The sequence below is a fragment of the Sminthopsis crassicaudata genome, chromosome 2 (genome assembly GCF_048593235.1).
Source record: "Sminthopsis crassicaudata isolate SCR6 chromosome 2, ASM4859323v1, whole genome shotgun sequence".
Lineage (NCBI taxonomy): Eukaryota > Metazoa > Chordata > Mammalia > Dasyuromorphia > Dasyuridae > Sminthopsis > Sminthopsis crassicaudata.
Window position 1 is genome coordinate 250,095,166 of NC_133618.1, and position 22,168 is coordinate 250,117,333.

The following is a 22,168-nucleotide window of genomic DNA, read 5'->3' on the forward strand; positions in this document are numbered from 1 at the left end:
TTACAACTTAAGGCAAGAAACATGATTCTGAGAAGGACTTTATAGCCTTCACTAGACTTTCAAAAGGGTCAATGACATAAAAATGCTTAGGAAACATTGGCCTAAAAAGTATAATAAAATAGACATAGATAATTGAAAAGGACAGTAAAAAATAATTAATACAAATCTTTCATTTAATGACTGAGGAAACTGAGGCTCAAGGAGGAGAAGACCTCAGTTCAAATCTCTTCAAGTACTTACTGGCTCTGTGACATTGGTCAGATCACTTATCATCTCTCTACTTCAGATTCTTTATCTTTTAAATTGGGATAATAATACCTCATAAAGATCAAATGAAATAACATGGAAATACTTTGCAAACCTTCAAGTGTTATACTAATGCTAGGATTATTATCAGGGCTTCATTCACAGGAGAAACAGTAAATTCTGTTCACAGTAGTATATCTTACCCTGTACAAATGAAGTAGGTACAAATGAAGTAGGCTTTTGCAGATATGGTTGATCCAGAAAGGGTGAAATACATAATGGGGGGAGGGGAGGTAGAGATTCTAAAGAGTTCAAAAATTGTCTATGAAGTTTTGCTCAAAGTCTCTTCCTGTTTTGTCCAATCCCTACTTTCTGTATTCTTCCAAACTGACTTTTATAATTTCACAATAGACAAATGGTCAAAAGACTGTCTCAAGTTTTGTCCCAGTCCAAATCATCCTTCCCTCAGAGGCTAAGCCAATATTTCTAAATCTAAGGTCTAACTATGTCTTTCTCTTGTTCAGAAGGCAATAGTGATTCCATTATTGTCTCCAAGATAAAATACAGGTTCTTCTGATTGAAACACCATTACTTGATGATAGTAGTGATAAATAAGAAAGGACCCCATATATTAAAAATGTAATATTTGATAATGTTAATAACAATATTTATAAGAACAAATTGCTATAAATAAAATATTTACTTTGGGTGGTGGTTGTCCTTCATTCTTGAAGAGGACCAAAATGACATCACTATGCTACAGTTGAGTTACAGTGTGTCTGCCTATGGCTGATTAGACCAATATGAGCTCAGATTGCTCTGCCACAGGTCAGACACTAATGGCTCCTATTAACATTTGGGGTAGACTCTCTATCTTTGCACATCTCACATTTCTTCTGAGATAATTCATTTCTGATTTGCTCATCTTCTGATGAAGGCATGCCATGCTAGGCAGTACTGTGCCAGTGTCTCCTGTGTCATACAATCAATTCTAAATTCCTTAAGAGAGCTTTGAGAATTTCTTTATATTGCTTTTTATGCTTTATACTGCATTTTTTTGAGGGCTTTCCCTGTGTGAGTTCTCCATAAAATGATCTTTTTTTTTTTTTTTTTTTTTTTGCAAGGGTACATTTAGCATTCAAATAATATGACTAATCCAATGGAGCTGTGCTCTCTGCAGTAGAACTATAATGCTGGCAGTTTAGTTTGAGAAAAAACCTCAATGTCTGCTAACTTATCCAGGTCATCTAGGTGACCTAGTGATTGGGAAATTGTTGGACAAGTTATAGCATTTGAATGTAATATTATTTATTGCATTAGAATAAACAATACATTTTTTTAAATTCAGAAAAACATGCAAACTCTTAAGTGAATAGCATTCCAACCAGATTGCCAAAGTTAAAAGACACGTCCTTCCTTTCTATTTATAATCAATAATTAAGTTGTTTCCTCATGGGATATTTGGGCAAGGGTCTAGTTTGGTTATTAAAATAAAAGATATCAGTAAATTTTGTTTCTTTGAAAATACAGCAAAGTAGCTTGTAGAAGTAGTGTGGTCTCCAATGAGGCACCCTTTAGGAAAAGACAAATGTCAATAACACAAAAAGTAAGGATAGGACAAGACAGGAAGGAATTTTGAGCAGAACTTCATAGACAATCTTTGAGCTCTTTTAAAAACTCCACCAAAAAAAAAAAAATTAGGTATTTCACCCTTCCTGGATCAGATATATCCGCATGAGAAAATAAGCCTTTTCCCTACTTCATTTAAAGGGATTTGCTGAGCTCCCTAGGAAGTGATGAATTGGGGCCTGTGCTGACTTTCAGCATTTGAGTGACGCCTCAGACAAGGTGCTGGAGATGCACAATTGTAACACCATTTTATCTCCCCTCTTTTATTGCTTTCTCTCCTCACCATACACTTAGCAAATTTAAATCCAGTAAGAAAATTCATGAGCAAGTCTTCTTACGACCATGGCAAATGATTGCCCTGCCATGCCTAACTCAGCTAGTGTTATTAGACCCCGGCATTATGAAGAATCCTTCCATTTCCAACAGGCCATTTGGATTATTTGTTTTGAGGTTAACAGTGAAGCCTCAATAGCAGTGTCATAATAAACACACAGCCCTCCTAATGTATCCTGAATCCGGCTGTTCAAATGCTCTTTAGAAATATACCATCTTTTGCTGCAGAACCATTTGTTTCCTAAACCTGAAACCAACAGAGAAGAGAGAAGATGGGAAATGAAATCTTCACTCAACTTGTAACATAAGAGCAGCAGCTGTTATCAGCTCTACATATTAACGAATGTCGTTGCTTCTGAGGCTTATGATAGTATCTTTTATTGTTGAGTATAAGCATTGTTAAAGGTCACCATTCCATAGGTTGTATCACTCACGGCTAGAGAAGATTCCACTTTGGATAAATTCACAATTTTTCTTCCTAACAAGGTGATTGTATCGGGATTTGAATTTCAAGAGTGCCAGGTTATAGATTAAAGCCCTTTGTATCTCAGAAGTCAAGCTGGGTCCTGGCAGCTTCAGGATTTTGACTCAAGCATTGAAGGTCCCAAAGTCAAGTGAGTTGATTAAAGAAGGTCTTTAGAGGCTTTGAAATATGATAAAGTACAACATTCCTCTATGGGGTTAAATTGGAATTTCTTTCTCTCTTGACAAAGCCATACGCTTTTTAAAAGACTCATAATTTTAATCTTCTTAACCTTTCATATGAACATTGAAATGGCTCCTTTATGGGGGTGATGCTTTTTTGTATTAAACATACTCATTTTATAGGCTTTAAACTGTTATCTATGACAAATTTGGTATGGAAATTGTTGCTCCCTAGGACTCATGACTTAATACCACTTTTCAATATATCTTCTTACTAGGAAGGAGTATTATGTTTTTAGGGCAATAAATAGATGTAAATATAAATATAAATACATGCGTACAAATGTATGTGGATGAAGCTGGAATAGGGTGAGTGTGAAGGAAGACCTGTGTTTCTATAAGTGTTTCAGCCACATACCAGCAAATTGCCAGAGGCATTTAATGACTTGGTCAGGATCACAAAGTCAATATGTGTCAAAAGAAAGATTATAACCCAATCTTTCTGACAAGAGCAATCATATACATACATACATATATATATATATGTATATATATATATAAACACACACATATATAGTACCATGTACTTGTGATATTCATATATACATATATCAGTATATATGTATTATGTGTATGTGTATTCATCCAAAGAAGATCTTCTCTCATCATCTTACATAAAAAAATTCTTCATGAAAATTCACGTGGGAAACTTGGGGCACTTTTATGTAAAGGTTGGAATAAGAGATTTAGACTTTTCTATGTTGTCTCTGGACTTTTCAAATTCACTTTAGATTGATGGTATACATCCTTAGACAATTGCTATCTTATCTATGCAACCTAGATGCCTCAAAAAGGTTTTGCCATTAATCATTTCATCAATAAGAATTTAGTGAGTGTTTGATATGTGCCAGCTATTGTACTAGGTGCTGGGAATACAGAAGCAAAAAAATATATAATGATTCCGGCCTTCAAGGGGCTTATATTATTTCACAGGAGACAATGTGCGTTCATCTGTACTTTTTTGTACAACTTCATCATGCCCCTAGGAGAATCATCTTTGGAAAAATCTCATCACCTCAAAAGGTAGTATTTATTAATATCCTCTACACCTCTGATAAGAGAATGAAACCAAGAATTGTCAAACCTTCCTTTAAAGAAGGGATTCAGCATAATTATATCCATATTTCCTACTTTGCTACATTCACTTGGACTTATCCACCATGCCCTTCACAAAGGGTATCTTCTACTTCCTCTTTTTCACTTCTCCTTTGTTGTTGTCTTCCTCCATTAGATTGTAAACTCTCTGTGGATAGAATGTCTCTTTTTGTATTTTTATCCCCAGTACTTAGCACAGTGCCAGGAACATAATAGGAACTTAATAAATGTTTATTGAACATTATTGAAATAAGGATCTGTAAAATAAATACTAGGTAATAACTCTGTGAATGGCTCAGAGGCATTTATAACTGGGGTTGGAGGGGATCTCCCAAAGTTTTCCTTGTGTTTTAACTAAACATTGAAGGAAGCCAGGGATTCTAAGAAGTGGTAGCAACAGGGGAAAAGTATGTCCTTGATGTGTAGGATGTTTCCACAAGCTTCTCTGCATGAATCTGACTTCCATATTTATTTGCTAGGAGAAGAGAAAATCTTGACACAACTTGCAGCTCTCCTGACCACCTTTCCAAGGATCATTGCTACATCAAAGAATGCTTCCCAGGATCCTAAACAATTCAGCTACATCTTTCCCAAACACTAGCAGCTCACTTGGATCTTTATTACTTTCCATAAGTAACTTCATCTGCTAGAACAGCAACCAGTCTTTTAACAACTATTGGTAGACTCCAGCTCTTCTTGCTCTTCAAATCTCATACTGTGTAAATGGCCATCCTAAGTGCCCAAATACAGCACTCCTGATAGCAGCTGGCTCTATCTCTTCCTGGGGTGCTGATCAATTCACTATACCCTTCTATGGTGGTTCTTTCCCTGATGCTGATACCTTAGATTTCAGTGCTGGAAAGAAGAGTATAAAATAAATACAGCAGGTATATAGCATCAATTTGCTTCTTCCATTTTTCTGGACAGTGTCTGTCTATCTGAAATGTGTTCATATTAAATAATAGTCTCAGTAATTTGGAACTAGCTTCTTACCTCTAGCTCTCTGGGAATTCAGTATTATCCATTGCTTTCCTTTCCCTGCCTCCCATGCACATCCAAATGCTTCTCTGTATCTGATGGAAAGTGATGACCAAGACAATAATAAATAAGTGGAGGGCTCTAGGGTTACATAACTCCGGTGTAATTAAATTGAATGTAACCTGGAAATCAAAACAAATTACTTATCATACGAACAATTTATGACTTCAGACAGCCCAACTCTGGAGGAATGAAAGAGAAACAGGATGCAAGGAAAGGAGGGGGGCAGGGAAAGGAAACGACATCAGTTAAGATAAATAGAATAGGTTTCCATACTAATGGCAAATCGCCAGTGCAATTATTTATCTTGTAATGCAAATACAAATGGAACAATATTCTGCAAAATGGCTGAAGAGCAATATTAGAAAGGAGGCTCAGAAAATGAAAAACTGCATAATGCTGCTATTAAAAATGAAGGTAAATAAAAATTAGATGAGCCAAAATAAATGCTTCACTGTAAAACCAGAATCTTACAAAGAGGCTGTATGAGATAATGTTCTACCATCAGCAGAAGGTCATTAATGGTCATCACCCTGACTATAGATATAGGTAGTTATGATCAAATATCTAGGCGAAGAAAAGATGGCTTTCTTTGCTATATATCCACAGTAATTGCTATTTGGGGAAGGACAATGAAGTATATAACATTGGCTCTCTGTTCCTAATCCTAAATTATGTCAGGACCAGAGAGGTAGTCATATGAAATAAGTTTGAATGACTCCAGACTGCCATTTTCTAGGACCAGATATAATTTAGTTTAAAATTTTAAAGGGCTCAAGGTAGAAATTCAAGGCCATAGCAATGATCTGGGATATGCCTCTGAGTTTAACATTCTCACTTCAGCTAAAATTCCAAAATATATGAAATCTCAGCTATAAGTAAGTGAGCCAGGCTACCCAAGAAGGTCCCAGTGCCTATCAACATGTCATTGCTAGCTTGTCAAACCACATGCAATTAATCCAATGGGAGAGAATCCACACAGATTCACTAGGAAAAAATCCTACTTAACTAATCTCTGATTTCTCTGGGGGAGACTGCAGAAGGGATCAATAATCAAACTGTGCACATGGCACAACCTAATGCCTTTTCAAAAATCTCTTGACAGTTTTTTGGTAGCTGAAAATTCAAATTGGGGCTAGGCATAGATAAAGAACTTATAATACAGCAGAAAACAAAGAGCCAAGAAAACCACTGCCAGTCCAGATGATAAGTGGAAACCTACTGTTCTACTCTACTGGACAGACTAGATTGACCAAGGCAAGGGAGGGGAGAGACATCAAAGGATTTTGCTAATCATAGATTTAAAATGAGTTATGTTTATGGAAAAGGAAGGCAAATGGCTCTTAGAGGAAGGAACCAAAAGGGCTCATTTGGTATGGTGTAAGTTATTTTGTTGTTGGAAGAAAAATAATATATTTTGGCTACAGCAACTATATGTACAAACAAAAATTGTCACACAAAAGGTGGCAGGATCAAAAACAGGCATTTCAAAGGGAGCTTTGAGAGCAGTGAGAAAGAATATAAAGCAATATAATAATTTGTAATCAACCTACAACTACATATATGAATGTTAAAGCAAGTAATATCAACACAGGGCTTTTTCAATTCCTCCTATACATTAGATGAAAGTTTCAATAACTAAAATTAAATTACTACCCAAGAAACAAATGATACTCATTCAGTAACAATAGACTAGAAGTTACTTCCATTAAGATCTTTGTTGGATTGGGGGGGATGGGTACCAGGAAACAAGAGCTTTGAAGGGCACTTGAAGGTTCCCAAATATTTAAAGATTTGTTATTTCTAATTTGATTGCTCTTTCCCATACATATTACTGCTCACACAGCTACCACCTTAATTCAGGTCTTCATCACTTATTATTACCTAGACAATTGCAATGGTTTCCACTTAGATTCCCTGAGAGGTTCTCAAACTCCAACCCATCATCTATAGAGTTGCCAAAGGGATTTTCCTTTAGAGCAATTATGACCCTATCACTCTCCTTTTCAAAACTTCTGTGGTTCCATATTACCTCTAGGATCAATTGTAAATCACTATGATTTCTAAGCCCTCTACAAACTAGCCTCCATCTATCCTTATGAATTCATTATTTAGTACTTTCTTTACCTGATTCTACTGTCCAGTCACCCTGGCCTTCTCTGTATTCTTCACATATGGTACTCTATCTTCCATCTCTATCTCTACACACTAGCTATTTCCCATGCTTTAAATAGACTATTTATTGGCCTATGTTCATAGGATTCAATCCAGTCAATGTAAACATTTATTAAATGCTTATTATGTGCCAGGCATTATGCTAAGTACAGGAGATATAATTAATAAAAAGAAAGACAGGCCCTGTCTTCAAGGAATTTACAATCTAATGAGGGGAGGCAACATACAAAATGAAGAAAGAATATGGGTAAACAGGGGTGCCTGGAATAGAAGCACTTTATTCTGTGGAGTTGAAATGAGATGAGAATGAAGAGATCTCTCTCTTCCAGCAAGGAACACCTTAAGCATCACCTTTCAGATGAATATTTTCTTGATCTTTCCATCTCCTATTACCCTCCTTCCTCGTCTACCTTGTGGTTAATTCTGTAGTCTTTATTTTAAATATACTTATATATTCACCTGTTATCTTCACATGATAGAATGTTAGGTCCTTAAATGCAAAGACTATTTAATTCAATATCTACTATATTGCCTAGAATATAGATTGGAAAAATACCATAGTACTTTATAAATACACATCGATCGATTATTTTTGCTCACTGTGTGCTAAAACCTGATTTGTGACTCCAAATTTCTCTCTCCCTCCCCCCCCCCTCTTTATATATTGACTTAGAACTCTAAGAGTTCTTCCCACTCCCTCTCTATTCTTCAGTTTTTCAGATCTATTTATTCTTGGGTTCATTTGTCTTTTCTGCTACTTCTCTATCTTATTCACCAAGAGTGGTCATTATCCACATCAAATTTTTGGTGTAAAAAGATAAGAATAATGGAGATGTGTCCCTTGCCCTCTTCCCAGTGACTATTAGCCTATCCTTCTGGCCTTTAAAAACCCCATTTGTTCTACAATCTACAGAACTAGTGAGAACAATGGTGAAAAATCTATGACCAGATGAATGATTAAACAAAGAAAAATCCTATCTTGAAAGGCTGTGAAATTTCATATACTAGGAGTCTAAAAAAGACATAACTATGTCCATCTGTCAGAACTTGGCTAAACAAAGCTGGAAAAGCAAATGTAATGATATTCTTGTGCCATAAGGAACAAAAATATGGAATTTTTGAAGTAGCATAGGAAGACTTATATGAACTGATCCCATGAAGTAAACAGAACCAAGTAAACAATATATATTACACAATGCTAAAGTAATATAAATAAAAATAACAATAAAATGAAGATAGATTCTATACAATTGTTATACCAGTCTTTGCCCTGGGGAAGAGAAAACTTTTGGTAGAAGTACAGGCAACTATGTATGTGTAATCTCTCATATATTATCAGACATTGCTCTATTTGTTGGGTGTTATGTTGTTGTTGTTGTTATAAGGTAAGGTTCATAGGATTAGAGGTTAGGAAGATGATATATCTAGAAATGATTGAAATTAGAAATAAAAAAAGATTAGTAAAAGTGAGAATATGTAAATAATTTAAAATTTAAATAGTATACCTTCTTTTCCTTGCCTCTAACCTCCCAATCTCCATTCCTACCCTTACTTTAATTCTGTCTGACATAATTTAAGCAGTATACATCCTAGAGCCTAGAATAGAATAGATTCCCCCTTCTCCTAGTTTTCTGATTCTGCTTTATCAGTTTTTTCCCTGGGAGACAAAGATTAGAAAGTAGTGAGAACTGTGATAAAGAGAAGGGAAATGGATTCATGCAGCATATTAACCTTGTAAATGGAGAGGAGTGGATAAATAGTTAGACTAACAAATAGCTTAGATAAAAGTTCTTTCCCAAGACATCTCAACAAGTTCCCTAAAAATTGGTTTCACTGATATAGTGGCAACAATGCTGGCCTAGGAATCAGGGGACCTGGGTTCAAACCTTAGATGTGTTGCTTACTCCCTCCATGGCCTAAAGCTAGCTATTTTGCTTTTCTTGATTTCATCATCTATAAAGTAAATTCCCAATGAAGGTCCAAAATAATAAATAATTAATCATACATTCTCTCTTATAGCAAAAAAAAATAGAGGCCTACCAGGGCAGAATATGATATACATTGATAGAAACAGTCACTGTTGCAGGTATTTTGCTTATTTGCCATTTGGTTGGGCATTTTTTTGGTTATAAGTGGTTGAAAATTGACTATAATGTAGAAACAAAAGCCATTAAAAAAAAAAAAAAAGACTAAAAGTAAAATAAGGGATTGGACTAGATATCTCTAAGGTCTTTTCTGGATAAATCTAGTAAAAGTAGACTTACCAGGTGGGGAAAGTCACCAAAGTACAGCCTAAGATGAGGGAGTATAGCAGGGAGGTTATTTTGGTGGTGGAAATGATAGAAAGTTATAGGTTAATTATATTTGAATCTCAGATCCACTTGATTTACCTACATCACTAATTGGCCACCAATATCACACTCTGATTCATCACCTGTACAAAAAAAGGATAACTTTAAGTGGAGAGAGAGAGAAAAGACAAACTCTGCAAACTTCATGATTTTATCCAGATAGCATCATGTTCCTTTTGACAGTGTTACCTCTAACATTTGTTAAGTTAGACTCTTGGTTCTGACAAATAACTATCCCTTTCCCTATTTTGCAGTATTCTGGTGAAGTCCCAGAAAATCGAGTGGAAGTTGTAGTAGCCAACCTCACTGTGATGGATCGAGACCAGCCTCATTCTCCCAACTGGAATGCTGTCTACCGTATCATCAGTGGAGACCCATCTGGACACTTTAGCATTAGAACAGACCCTGTTACCAATGAAGGAATGGTCACTGTTGTAAAGGTAGGTGCCTTCTTCCCATCTTTTGTAGTTATTTCCCCAAATGTCCCCAAGCTACTTCTGCTGTTCAGTCCCATATAATATTGTAGACTTAGACTGGTTTTTGAGAGACCTACATTTTAGCCCTGACTCTGGCCCTAATTCTATGTGACAAGTAATACAATATAAATTGTTAAATATATCTTGAGCATTCATCAAAGCACTAGAGCTAAAAAGAGAGAAATAAAATACTCCTTTTCCTCAAGATATTTACTTACTTGAGGAGGGAAAGACAATATATACACAATTAAGTAAATATAAAACATTTATAACATTTTTTTCAAACTGGATGAAGAACTAAATTGGGAAATCAGAAAGGCTTCATAGGAGGTGGCCCTTGATCTATCCTCTGAAAGAAATCTAGACATTTTCTGAGATGTAGGAGAAGAGAAAAGGCATTATAGAAATGCAACATAACATGTGCAAAAACTTGGAGGCAGGAGATAGGATTTCATGTACACTTTTCCCCTTTGGGACTTAGTTTACTCATCCCTAAACTGATAGGGTGGGAATAGACTTTTTAATGTGATTCTTCTCAGCCTTGATAGGCTGAAATCGGCTATCAAATGGATTAGAAAAGGGAAGTTCCCATGGAATTATACCTATATTTCTTTAACTCTCCTAATGCTTATCAATGTGAAATATGTCAGTCTAAACAACGAAGTATAATAGATTTGTTATGTAGACCTAAGCAGGAGATGGGATTTTGGTATCATTTCTAGACCATGATGAGGGTCCCCTAACCACAAAAATCTACATTCTCACAGATGAGGAAATTGAAGGAAAAGTGATCTACCTAAGGTCAAATAGATTGTAGGAAATATGATTTTTACCCAAGAACACTGATGCTAAATCTAGCATGCTCATTAACATGTGTGCTGGTAAATGCTTAACAACCAACTCCCAAGGAAAAATACACACATACACACACACACACACACACACACACACACACACACACACACACACACACACATACACACTAAACTTTTAAGTGTAATCTGTGTGTTTTGAACATTTTCTGAACCACTTTTTCAAATTTAGACAAACAATGAATCAAGGTCTGATTTGTAGCATTTGCTGGTTTTCAAGACATAAATATTCACATTAAAATTTAACAATCAGCTCTTGAGCCAGTATAAGCTAACTCCATCATATGTCCAGTTGTCATTGTGTATAATTTTCTCTTAGAAAAACTGTGTAAGTCTCCTGGAAAATAGCCTTCATTTAAATTATCTGTCAACTTCATGATTTACCCACTCCATCTTTCCCAAATTCAGTGCAGTACATGTTATCAGGAAGGAATATACTCTGTCACTATCCTTACCTTTCCTTAAAAAGGTGGGGGGCAGCTAGCTGGTGCAATGGATAGAGCACCAGCCCTGAAATCAGGAGGACCTGAGTTCATATCTTCATAGCTCTGTGAAGGGCAAGTCACTTAATCCCAATTGCTTCAGAAAAAAAAAAAAAAAAAGAAAGAAAAAAAAAAAGTGCAAAGATGAGAAGAAGGGTGCTGGAACCAGAAATCTAAAGTCTTTCCCACTGCCATTCTGGCCTTCATCATACAGGCTAATAAGTGGGGCCAGCCCATCTGCCTCTGTGATTATTATTCTGCACAGTCAGGGCTTAGCTACATTGGTGGGACACTTTGTGAATTATTTCCCAGATAAGAGTCCTACAGATATTTCCACAGATTATGAAGAATGCAAAGAAAGTTTGAATAGGTGGCTGTGATCCAGGGGTATGTGCTCTCCATGTACTATACACTGCAACTGAAAAGAATTATTTATGCCACTGCGAACAAAAACCTGCTCCTGTTTGAAAAGAGTGACCTTCACATACCAAAAATGGAAGTGAAAAGGAGACAGAGGCCAATAAAATATAACTCTGGTTTTTAAAGGGGAAAGGGAGTGGGGAAAACATTTCAGAAAGACTAGGGAAACAACTGCTTTTTTAAAACAGAGAACCAGCAGTGCACAGTATGTGAACGCAAATCTATTGAGACACTGACGCTAACAAGAACATTGATCTGAAAAATAGAATGACTCTGTAGATTCATAGTGTCCTAGAATTATCATCATCACTTGCATTTGTATAGTGCCTACTGTGTGCCAAACTTTTAGATTTACAAACTTAGATTTACAAAAATTATTTCATTTAATCCTCAAAACAACCCAGGGGGGTGGGGATAGATGCTATTCTTATCCCTATTTTACAGTTGAAGAAACTGAGGAAACAGAAGTGACTTGATCAAAGTCACAAAGTAAGTTTCTAAAGCTAGATTTGACCTGAGGTCTTCCTTACTTCAGGCCTATCCACTGTACTACCCACTGCCACCTGGCTGCCATGGAATCATAGGATAAAATCTCAGAATAGAGCTTTAGACATGAAAGAGGATTCAAAAAATGCCTGACAAAAATTTTGCTAGCAATTTTTTCCTTCAGCACCTTCCAATATGTATGTATAGGTATATGTATGTATATATCTGTGTGTGTGTGTGTGTGTGTGTGTGTGTGTGTGTGTGTGTGTGTGTGTGTAAATGTACATATGAAAGGGTAAGGAAGGAAAGGACTGATAGCAGAATTATTTAGGAGGCATTTCTTGAATCCCCTATTCTAAGATTCTATCCCATGATTCCCTAGACAGCTAGGTAATGCAATCAATAGAGCACTGGGCTCTATGACTATTTATATAATCATCAACACCAGGTGTTTGTTGAATTTTTTTGTATATGAAGCAAATTAATCAAAAGGAATTAAATGACTCTATAAGCTGCTTTTAAAAAAAAAGAAATTGAAGGTAGGGAATGGCAGCAGGAGAAACTCCTAATCTTCAGATGGATATATCACTCAGGATTGACTTATGTCTGGGATTGGTCATCATCCTTGAAAGAGTAAGAGTCTATCTATGTGATATAATTTGAGTGGTTCCACAAAACCCCTCAAACCAAAACCATTGTAAGCCACAGTATCTGAAGTCTCTTATTACAATACATTCCTTTGTTTTTGATATACCAGTGGTACAACCAATTTGAGGTGTCCAAAGGCAGTTAGTGATATTGATCTTTTTAGTTCAAGAGAGAAATCAGAGCTGTACATATAAATAGGGGAGTCATCTGCCTAGACATAGTAGATGAACCCATGGAAACTGAAAACTCAGGACAAATGAAAAAAAGAAGAGGGCCCAGAAAACAATCTTGTGTCCATGGTTAATAGGTATGAATGGGATGAAAATCCAGCAAAGAAGAAAAAAAGAACCAGGGGAGAACAGTATCATGAAACCCAAGAGAGGAGAGAGTGTGCAAGAAGAAAAAGTGATCAAAAATACCAAAGGTTGCAAAAAGGTCAAGAAGAATAAAAACTAAGCAAAGGCCCTTTAGAGAACATTGATAACTTTGGAAAGTTTTAATTGAATGATGAAATTGGAAGTCAGATTGCAGAGGATTTAGAAGAGGAAAACAAAGAAAGTAGAGACATACAGTGTAAATGTCTTTCTCAATGAACTTAGCCAAGAAAAGAAGACATATAGGAAAATACTAGAAGGAGAATCAGTTCAAGTGATGGTTTTTAAGGATGGGTTAAATTTCAATAGATACTTTAACGGAATAAAATATAATCTTCTTGAGGACAAGGATTATATTTTATCTCATATCCCCACTACCTATTTTGCACATAGTAAATAGTTAATCAATGCTTATTAAACTGAATTGAATTTCTGCAAGATGGTAGGTATTTAATAAATGTTAAGTTAAATGTATATCACTTAGAATATGTGTGCATGTGTATATACATATATATATACATATATATATACATATATATAAAGATATATATGTGTGTGTGTATATATATGACAGATGTATATACCTACCCACACATACAATTTAACCTTCATACAATTTAACTTTTCATGTCCATTTAAAACCTATAAAGATGTTTTTCTCTCCCCCTTTCTCTTCATATATAAAAAAATTAATCTGAAGAAATACTTCTTGGTATAAACAAGGGATCTGGTTTTAAATAAACTGAAGTTAAATCCCTGAACTAGCATCAATAGCTGAGATTTTTGTGTTTATTGAATACTACTGTACAAGATATATTTACTTCTTTATGTTATGTAGCAAATCTGTTCCAGTGATCAATCTCTTAACATTTAACCAATACAAAATTGTTTTAGGAATTGTGCTATGTATATTTTTTTGAGATCTGACACTACTAGGCTACTAGACACCCCCTTTATTCTCACTTGTTTTCTATATTTCCCTAGAGATTCTTGTTCTTTTTGTCTCCATATGAATTTTATTATTTTTCTAATTTTACAAAAAATATTTCTCATATTATAGTACTTTCAAATTTTATATAAAGTAATTCTATGACAGTTTGGTATGGCATTGAATAAGTATTGTTATTTAGGTAGAATTGTCATTTTTATTACATTGGTTCAACCTATCCATGAGCAATTAATATATTTTGCATATTTAGGCCTACCTTTATTTCTGTAAAAAGTGATTTGTAAGTTGGATTTATAGAGTTCTCATGTATATCTTGGTAAGTAGACTTCTAAATATTCTATATATATTATAGTAATTTTAAGTGGAATTTTTCTGGATACTGAAAGGATGCTCTTCAGTTGAGAAATTACTGAATAACTTATGGCATAATGAACATGATTTGAAGCATTATTATACTGTGAGAAATAAGAAAAGATATGGCTTCAAACCAGAAGAAAAATTATGCCATATTATAAAAATGAATGACTTTGAAGGCTCTTGTAAACTGATGAACAATGAAAAGAACAAAACCAGAAGAACAAGTTATACAATAACAATAACTTTGTTATTGTTACACAATAACAACTTTGTAAGCTATGAGAACTATGATACAATGACTATCTGGGATTCTAAAGTATCAAAGATGAAACATATTATCTACTTCCTGACAGAGATGAAAATTTGTCATGCAAGAAGAATTATACATGTGTATGTGGATATATATATATACACACATATATATATGTGTGTATATGTTGCATATGCATGTATATACACATGTGCTTTTATGTGTATATATTGTGTGCATAAATGTATATGTGTGAATATACACATGTATGTATACATGTACATGATAAATAGTCAATTAGATAATTTGTTTTGTTTGACAACGTACATTTGTTATTTTTTTTCCTATTTTTTCAATGAAATGAGAATGGAAAGAAGAAATACATTTCTGTTCATTAAAAAAATTAATTGAGAAGTTAGTGTGAACATTACATATACTGCCAGATATTTCATAATACTGTTTTGCTTATTTTTTTGCTTTATTATAATAGACATCTTATATAGTACTAATCTGTATTTATAAGGTAAGTTTAAATTAATGTAGGTTTTTCTACCAATAATATTAATAACAGGACCTGAAAGAATATAGCCTCTTTGAAGAGAAGGCATTTCCATTACAAAATGACTTTCAGTTTCTTCTTCAAAAGTTTATCTTAGGGGCAGCTAGATGGTGTAATGGATAGAGCACCAGCCCTGAAGTCAAGAGGACCTGAGATCAAATTTGGCCTCAGATACTTCACACTTCCTAGCTGTGTGACCCTGAGCAGGTCACTTAACCCCAATTGTCCCAGGGGAATAAAAAAAAAAAGTTAACCTTAAAGTATTGAGATGGGAAAGGAGATTAGGGGTATAGGAAGAAGGAAATGTTCAGAGTTAAACCGAGGTCAGCTGTCCTAGAAATAAAATTCCAATTTTCCTGAGTCTAAAAGCTATTGGTCTTCAGTTGGATTCTGCTTCTACTTTAAACCCTACTCCCAATTCTCAGCCATTATAGAACCTTTAGGATATATACTTCCAGTAGGATTAGTGGCATTTAGCATTTTTTTCTTTCATGGCTGTTTCTATTAATTCTTGCTTATTCAGGAAGAAATAATTCAAATTAAAAGCCAAGTGAAAATAAGATGATAGCAATTATATCCACCCCAATAATAGGGTTTATCTGAGCTTCAAGGCATTGCTAGTGCTGTCTACTGCTGTCAGCCTAATCAATAGGTAACATTTCTAGTGACATGAAGATGGAAAGCATTAGCCTGGTGAGAAGAAGGAGATACAGCGGAACCAAAATGAGATTCCTTTCTGCTATCGGCTGACTGTTTTCTCGATGGAAGTCAACTCCCCCAGAGGAGTCTGCTATCCCTCACAGCCAGGCTTCTGTGAAAGAGCTAGATTAGAATCACAGATAAGCAGGCACCACTTCAATCCAGGCAGCTCATCCACAGGTCCCATGGATTGTGCATAATAGAAAAGCTGTATTTATTATTTTTTTAAGCCAATGCAGTGTTTTTCTTTAAAAATTCAATTTGGAAGCTGTTTAAGACAAGCATCTTGTCTTGTCATGTTTCAACTCAGGAAGCATTCTCAAATTGGTACAAAGTTAATTTGCGGTTAAATCATCATTTTAGACATTTTCTCTGACTTATAAGTGAAAAGAGAACAAAAGGGTAGCAAAATTTCATCACAGCAAGTCGTGACTCAAATAAGCTTTGTTCTCCCTGACACTGGATTTAGAGATTGAATAGGTCTTAGAGATCATCCAATTCTACCTCCTGTTTTATGGAGTAGAAATTAACACCCAGAAAAGTTTGTGACAAGGCCAAAGTGATATAACTAATAAGTAGCAGAGCCAAGATGTAAACCTTTGGATTTCAAAACTAGTGCTCTTTTCACTATGACAGAAACATTAGTTTTTCATGGAGAGTGCTTGGAGCTTATTCAGTGCCTGGCATATAATAAGCACTTAACAAATGCCTTTTCATTCATTTAATTTATTCTCTCAGGCATGCAATCATAATTTGCAACATCCCCAACTTAAAAGAACCACCCCTTTAAAAAAAAAAAATGGACTCTAGCTTTGGAAACAACACATTCCCAGAATCTTTGCTTATCAGACCCTAGATTCCTTCTACTTCCTCCTCTAGTTGCTTTCCTCATTTCCTAGGGACCAGTTTTAATGACACAGTAAATTTCCAATGCTATAAAAAGCAGGGATCTGTCCACTCTTAGAGTGGCTCCTATTCTAAGTCACACAGTCAGTGGCAGATGCAGCCACCAAACTCGGTTATATCTAGAGATGAAAATGCTACATGTGCACCAGAGTTGCAGGAAGAGCTATCCACTTTGGGCAGAAATGCAATTCTAAAGCAAGATGATCTTGCTGTTGCAAATTTAACCTTTGGTGCCTTTTAAAAGTAATTCTCCCTTCATCTTCATGGGAAATCTATCTACAAGACATGTCCTTCTTGGCCCCAACTTTTAAAAACATTCTCCTTAGGCCCGCGCTGATTACAAAAAAAGTGATATTGAAAAAAAAAGATACTTTAATGCATCACTTTATTCAATCCTCAAGACTTTTGCTCATCATTCATGTCCAACTTTTCATGGACCCATCTGAGGTTTTCTTGGCAGATATACTGAAGTGGTTTGTCATCTTATTTTACAGATGAGGAAACTAAGGCAGATAGAATTAAGTGACTCACTCAGGTCACACAGCTAATAAGCATCTCAGATGGGATTTGAATTCAGGAAGATGTCTTTTTTACTTCAGGCCTGGCACACTCTCTGCTATACCACCTAACTCCCCCAAATCTTCAAGACATTCCTGTGTAATTATTGTCTCCATTTTACAGATGAGGAAACTGAGGCTCAGAGAGGTTAAATTACTTGCTCAGAATCACACCTAATAAGTGTCTGACTCCAAGTATGGTATGCTTTCCATTACACTATGCTGCCTAATTTGGTCTTATTGGCTCTCTATTCAACAAACTATAAAATTTGTAGAGCAAGTCTTATCCCCTTACAGATGACCATACTGAGACTCAGAGAGGTTAATTAATTTGCCAGTCACACAGCCAGTATATGGAATAGCTAGGACTAGGAATAAACTCTTCTTACTTCCAGTCCACAATTCTACTACATTATATTTTCTTCCTAACTTTGTAGAGCTGGTTTCAAAGACTATATCACACAATGAAAAAAGAATCTCAGGTCTGATTTTCATAATTTTTTGCCCCAGTTGGCTATGCTATTCAAGAATGCCTTGTCTTGGGCAATAACAATTTTAGCTTTAATAACTGTAAACAAACTTTTGAAATTATAATCCCACAAATATAGAGCTAAACAATCCTTAAAGATAAGATGGTTCACCCATCAATGCATTTTATAAATGAGGAATTGAGGCCAAAAGCAGGGAAGTAAAATGTCCAGCATTACACAAGTCATAAGTAGCAGAGCCCAAATTTTAACCCAGCTCTCTGGTTCTGAATTTAGTATTCTATCCACTACATAATTCTGTGACTAAAAGATCTGAATTTATTTTTATTTAAAAGACCAGAATCTATATAGCCTAGAGAGATTTGTCCCCTGCAAATTAGCCCTCCTTGGAAAACATCATATTTATTCTAATCTTAAGGCCAGTTTGAAACATTTCTATAATGTTTGAATCTATTTGGGATCAGGTAGTATACTTGTAGTATATAAATTCTTAGACCCATATTACAGTATTAAGTATTAGGGCTGGAATCTGAAACTAGCTCTCCTACCTCCAAAACCAGTGCTTTATACTATTCCATACCCTATTGACTCTGTTTTTGGGAATTTAACCCCAACTGCTCAATTGCAGTGGTGGGAAGAGGGGAATAGGAAAATGATAAGAGGGAATTGCTTAAATGTTCTCCTCTCTATTTCTCACCCACCAACTGGTTGCATTCCAGCAGTGACCTTGGATATGATCTTGAGATGATAATGCATAGCTTTGGGCAGCCCCAATTGATAGAAAATGGAAGGGAAAAAAAGCAAGCTGGGTTATACTGTGGTCTCTTTGGCAGGATATGATGCATTTAGCTCTGGGCTTCACAGCTCCAGTGACCCAAGCTGAGGTTTTACTATGCCCAAACTCATTTAGACTTTTGAGAAGACTGGTTATCTTCACATCCGGGGGTAACTAGGCAGATTGTGGTGGGTGTAGCTGGCCTCCCTAATTGAAACTGTTGCAGCAAATTATCTATTGATTTCTCCATTACAAATATGTTTTATTTTACCCTCCTGTGATCTTTTATTGGCTATAACAGTTTTTTGGAAGGCCTTCTAGCTCAGAACAGTGATATAATTTTTAATGCACGACATACTACATTATTCCTTGTCCCCTGGGGAAGCAAACCAATAAATATAGGAGAAAGATCACTTGCCTTTACCAGCTTGTTCAATTATGACACCACCACAATTTTATTAAGCAATATATTCATCCTGTGTAACCTTCATCCCTCCTAATTCTCAGGAGGAGTCTTGAGGAAGGGCTTGCTGGCTCTGGTTACATATGAGTTACAGGTTAGAGATTTGGGACCAAACAGTCATGGGCAAAACATAGCATGAAGTATGTCAGGTTTGAGCTCTGGTATGTTTTATAGGAGTGGAAATGTTTAGAATTCTGAATGTTAAGTAGGAAATTTAGGAAGCTTTCTTTATCCTTGAAAAATGTTCTAATTATATATCTATATGTTGAGACTCAAAGATGCCACATTTATGATTTATTCCTAATTTTATCGCATTTTCAGCAGTGTCAAGATACTTGACTTAGAGCCCAAATAGGCCCTGTGATATTATATACTTCCCTCTTAATAATTCCTTACATGTAAATCCTTACATATCAGATAGTGTGGCATAGAACATTGGACTGAGAATCAAGAGACTCAGGTTCAAGTATTGACTGATACTATGTGAGCTGTGAGGTAATGAGAAAAGCATAACACATAGAACCAGAAGATCTGAGATCTGATCTTGGGCAAGTTTATTTACCTTCTTTGGGCCTTAGTTTCCTTATCTGAGTTAGACTAAGTAATAATCTCTTTTAAGTCATTTCCAGCTATTAATGTTGTTGCCTACTTCAGTTATCACAAAACTTTTCTGGTAAGGCATCCCTTTCAGTTAAAAAAATATATATATGTATCACCAGTGTGTATATATTTATTTGTAAACATGTACATTATAAAATATACAAAAATGGAAATAAGAAATGTTTAAATAAAGGTAAAATAATATTTATCTTAGAATCAATAAGAAGTCCATGGGCAATAATATAGTCAGAGTTGTGTTTTAGGAAGATTATTTTGCCAATGGTTTAGAGAAGAGATTGGAAAAGAGACAATTAAAGAGAAAGACTAGTTAAGAAGATATTTCAGTAGCCCAGACAAGATATAATGAGGGCCTGAACTATGGTTATGTTTGTATAAATACAAAGCAAAGTGTACTTGTGAAAAAATATAAAGACAGAACTGACAAGATTTGCAACTAATTATATAGGTGGGATGAGAGAGAGGGTGGAGTCCAAGATAAGACGGTGGTATACGGATGGATTAGATGGCCCCAGAGGTCTTTTCCATCTCAAAATCTATGATTGTATGATTATATAAGAGACTTGTGCAGTAATGCACAGAAATTGAAATTAGATCTGGCTCCCCACACTTTCCTTTATATAAAGTTATCTCTCCATCCTGAATATGTAATCTCTATCCTAAAAGCTGAAATTTCAAAGTAAAGTGAAGAGATACTATTAAGATCACTGAGATAAGATTCTGGACTTGTGAGTTCTGATATAGACCCTCCCACTAACCTACTATCATTTCTCTTATCTGGCCTCAATTTTCTCATCTTCAAAATTCGGGGGTTTGGACTCAATGATCTCAAAAGATTCTTCTAACTTTGATAGTGTATAATTGTAATTGGCTTTGTGAAGTGCCCTGCCTTCACTAAGAATCCTTTTACCCTCCCCAGTGCCACATATTCATCAATCCAGTAAAATTGAACACTTTGCTTTTTTCAAATTAAACAGTCCATCTCCCACTTCCAGGCATTTTTCCTGGTTTCCCCCTTGCCTGAGATGTTCTCATATTCATCTCTGCCTCCTGGTTTCCTTCAAGTTTCCTCAAGTCAAAATCCTATGTTCTACTGAAAGCTTTTCCTGGTCTTTCTTAATCTCAGTGCCTCCCATTTGTGGATTTCTTATCTTGTACAAAGCTTAATATGTAGTTGTTTGCATGTTGTCTTCCCCATTAGATTGTAAGTTTTTTGAGAGAAGAAAGTATCATTTGTCTTTCTTTGTATCTTTAATACTTAACACAGCACAATAGGTGCTGATTAAATGTTTATGACTGACTAGTACAAGATTTTGTTTTTGGACTATTAACCTAATCTTCCATTTAGAGTTGCACAATCAACTCTCTTAGGAAAATAGGGAAAGGAGTGACTGAATTCACAGATTCTGTTTAGGTAGATGTAGACATGCACATCCTCTTTACTCTTTTGGTACTTCTATAATATGTATCTAGAAACAGCCCTCTCAAGTCAGATTTTCCAATGTTTTCCTTCCTTTATTTTTTCTGCCAAGGTCTGGTTTTCCCCTACCAATTTAAATAGCTAGATCCACCTTCCTCTAGCAAGAGAATACATCTGCTGCTCAATGAGTTTTCTTAAGTACCTATTATTTGGATGAATCATAATCAGAAGTCCAGTGGGCAGGATGTGCATAAAAGTCATTTCTTTTTATATGTTTATAAGACTTTGACATATTTGACAGATTGGCAAATGTTGTACAAGATAGACTAGAAGGATGAATATTGAAAGGATAGTTTGGTTCCTGAATTCCATTAGTTAACTGTTCCAGGAGCCAATGAGGTCTTTATATAGACACCTTTATCATGTGTCTATTATAGAAATCAACAGCAATTCCATGAGTCAGTGCCTGAGGCATCAATGAGGTAAAAGTGGTAGGAGAGAAGAGGGTGATTGTTGGGGAGGGACAAAGAATGCTGAATATAAATCTACTTTCTTTTTATTTATTGGTAGTGTGTTAAACATAATTATAAAGAAATCATTTATTTTACACTGGGAATATTTGCACAAGTGTTTAAAGCCAGTCCCTTTAGAAGATAGCTGCTTTATTTTTTTCAATGCAGATTTTCTGTTTGGGGTCCAAAGCATCTCTAGTTTAAATTCAGCCCTTGCTCTCTCTTCTTGCCCTCCTTTTTCCTCTTTTCAGAACATGCTGGCCCTGAAATCAATCAATAACCCTC

The 22,168-nt window shown here is 35.4% G+C and overlaps 1 protein-coding gene across 3 annotated transcripts in view; it reads left to right on the forward strand.

The window, feature by feature from the left end:
* The window catches only part of CDH4 (cadherin 4), a 1,236,924-nt gene that overhangs the window by 1,170,592 nt on the left and 44,164 nt on the right, over positions 1-22,168 (forward strand). For all 3 annotated transcript variants that reach the window (XM_074288750.1, XM_074288748.1, XM_074288749.1), the window contains one exon: positions 9,827-10,012. In XM_074288750.1, coding sequence (XP_074144851.1) covers positions 9,827-10,012 — 186 coding nt within the window. The remainder of the gene's footprint in view (positions 1-9,826; positions 10,013-22,168) is intronic.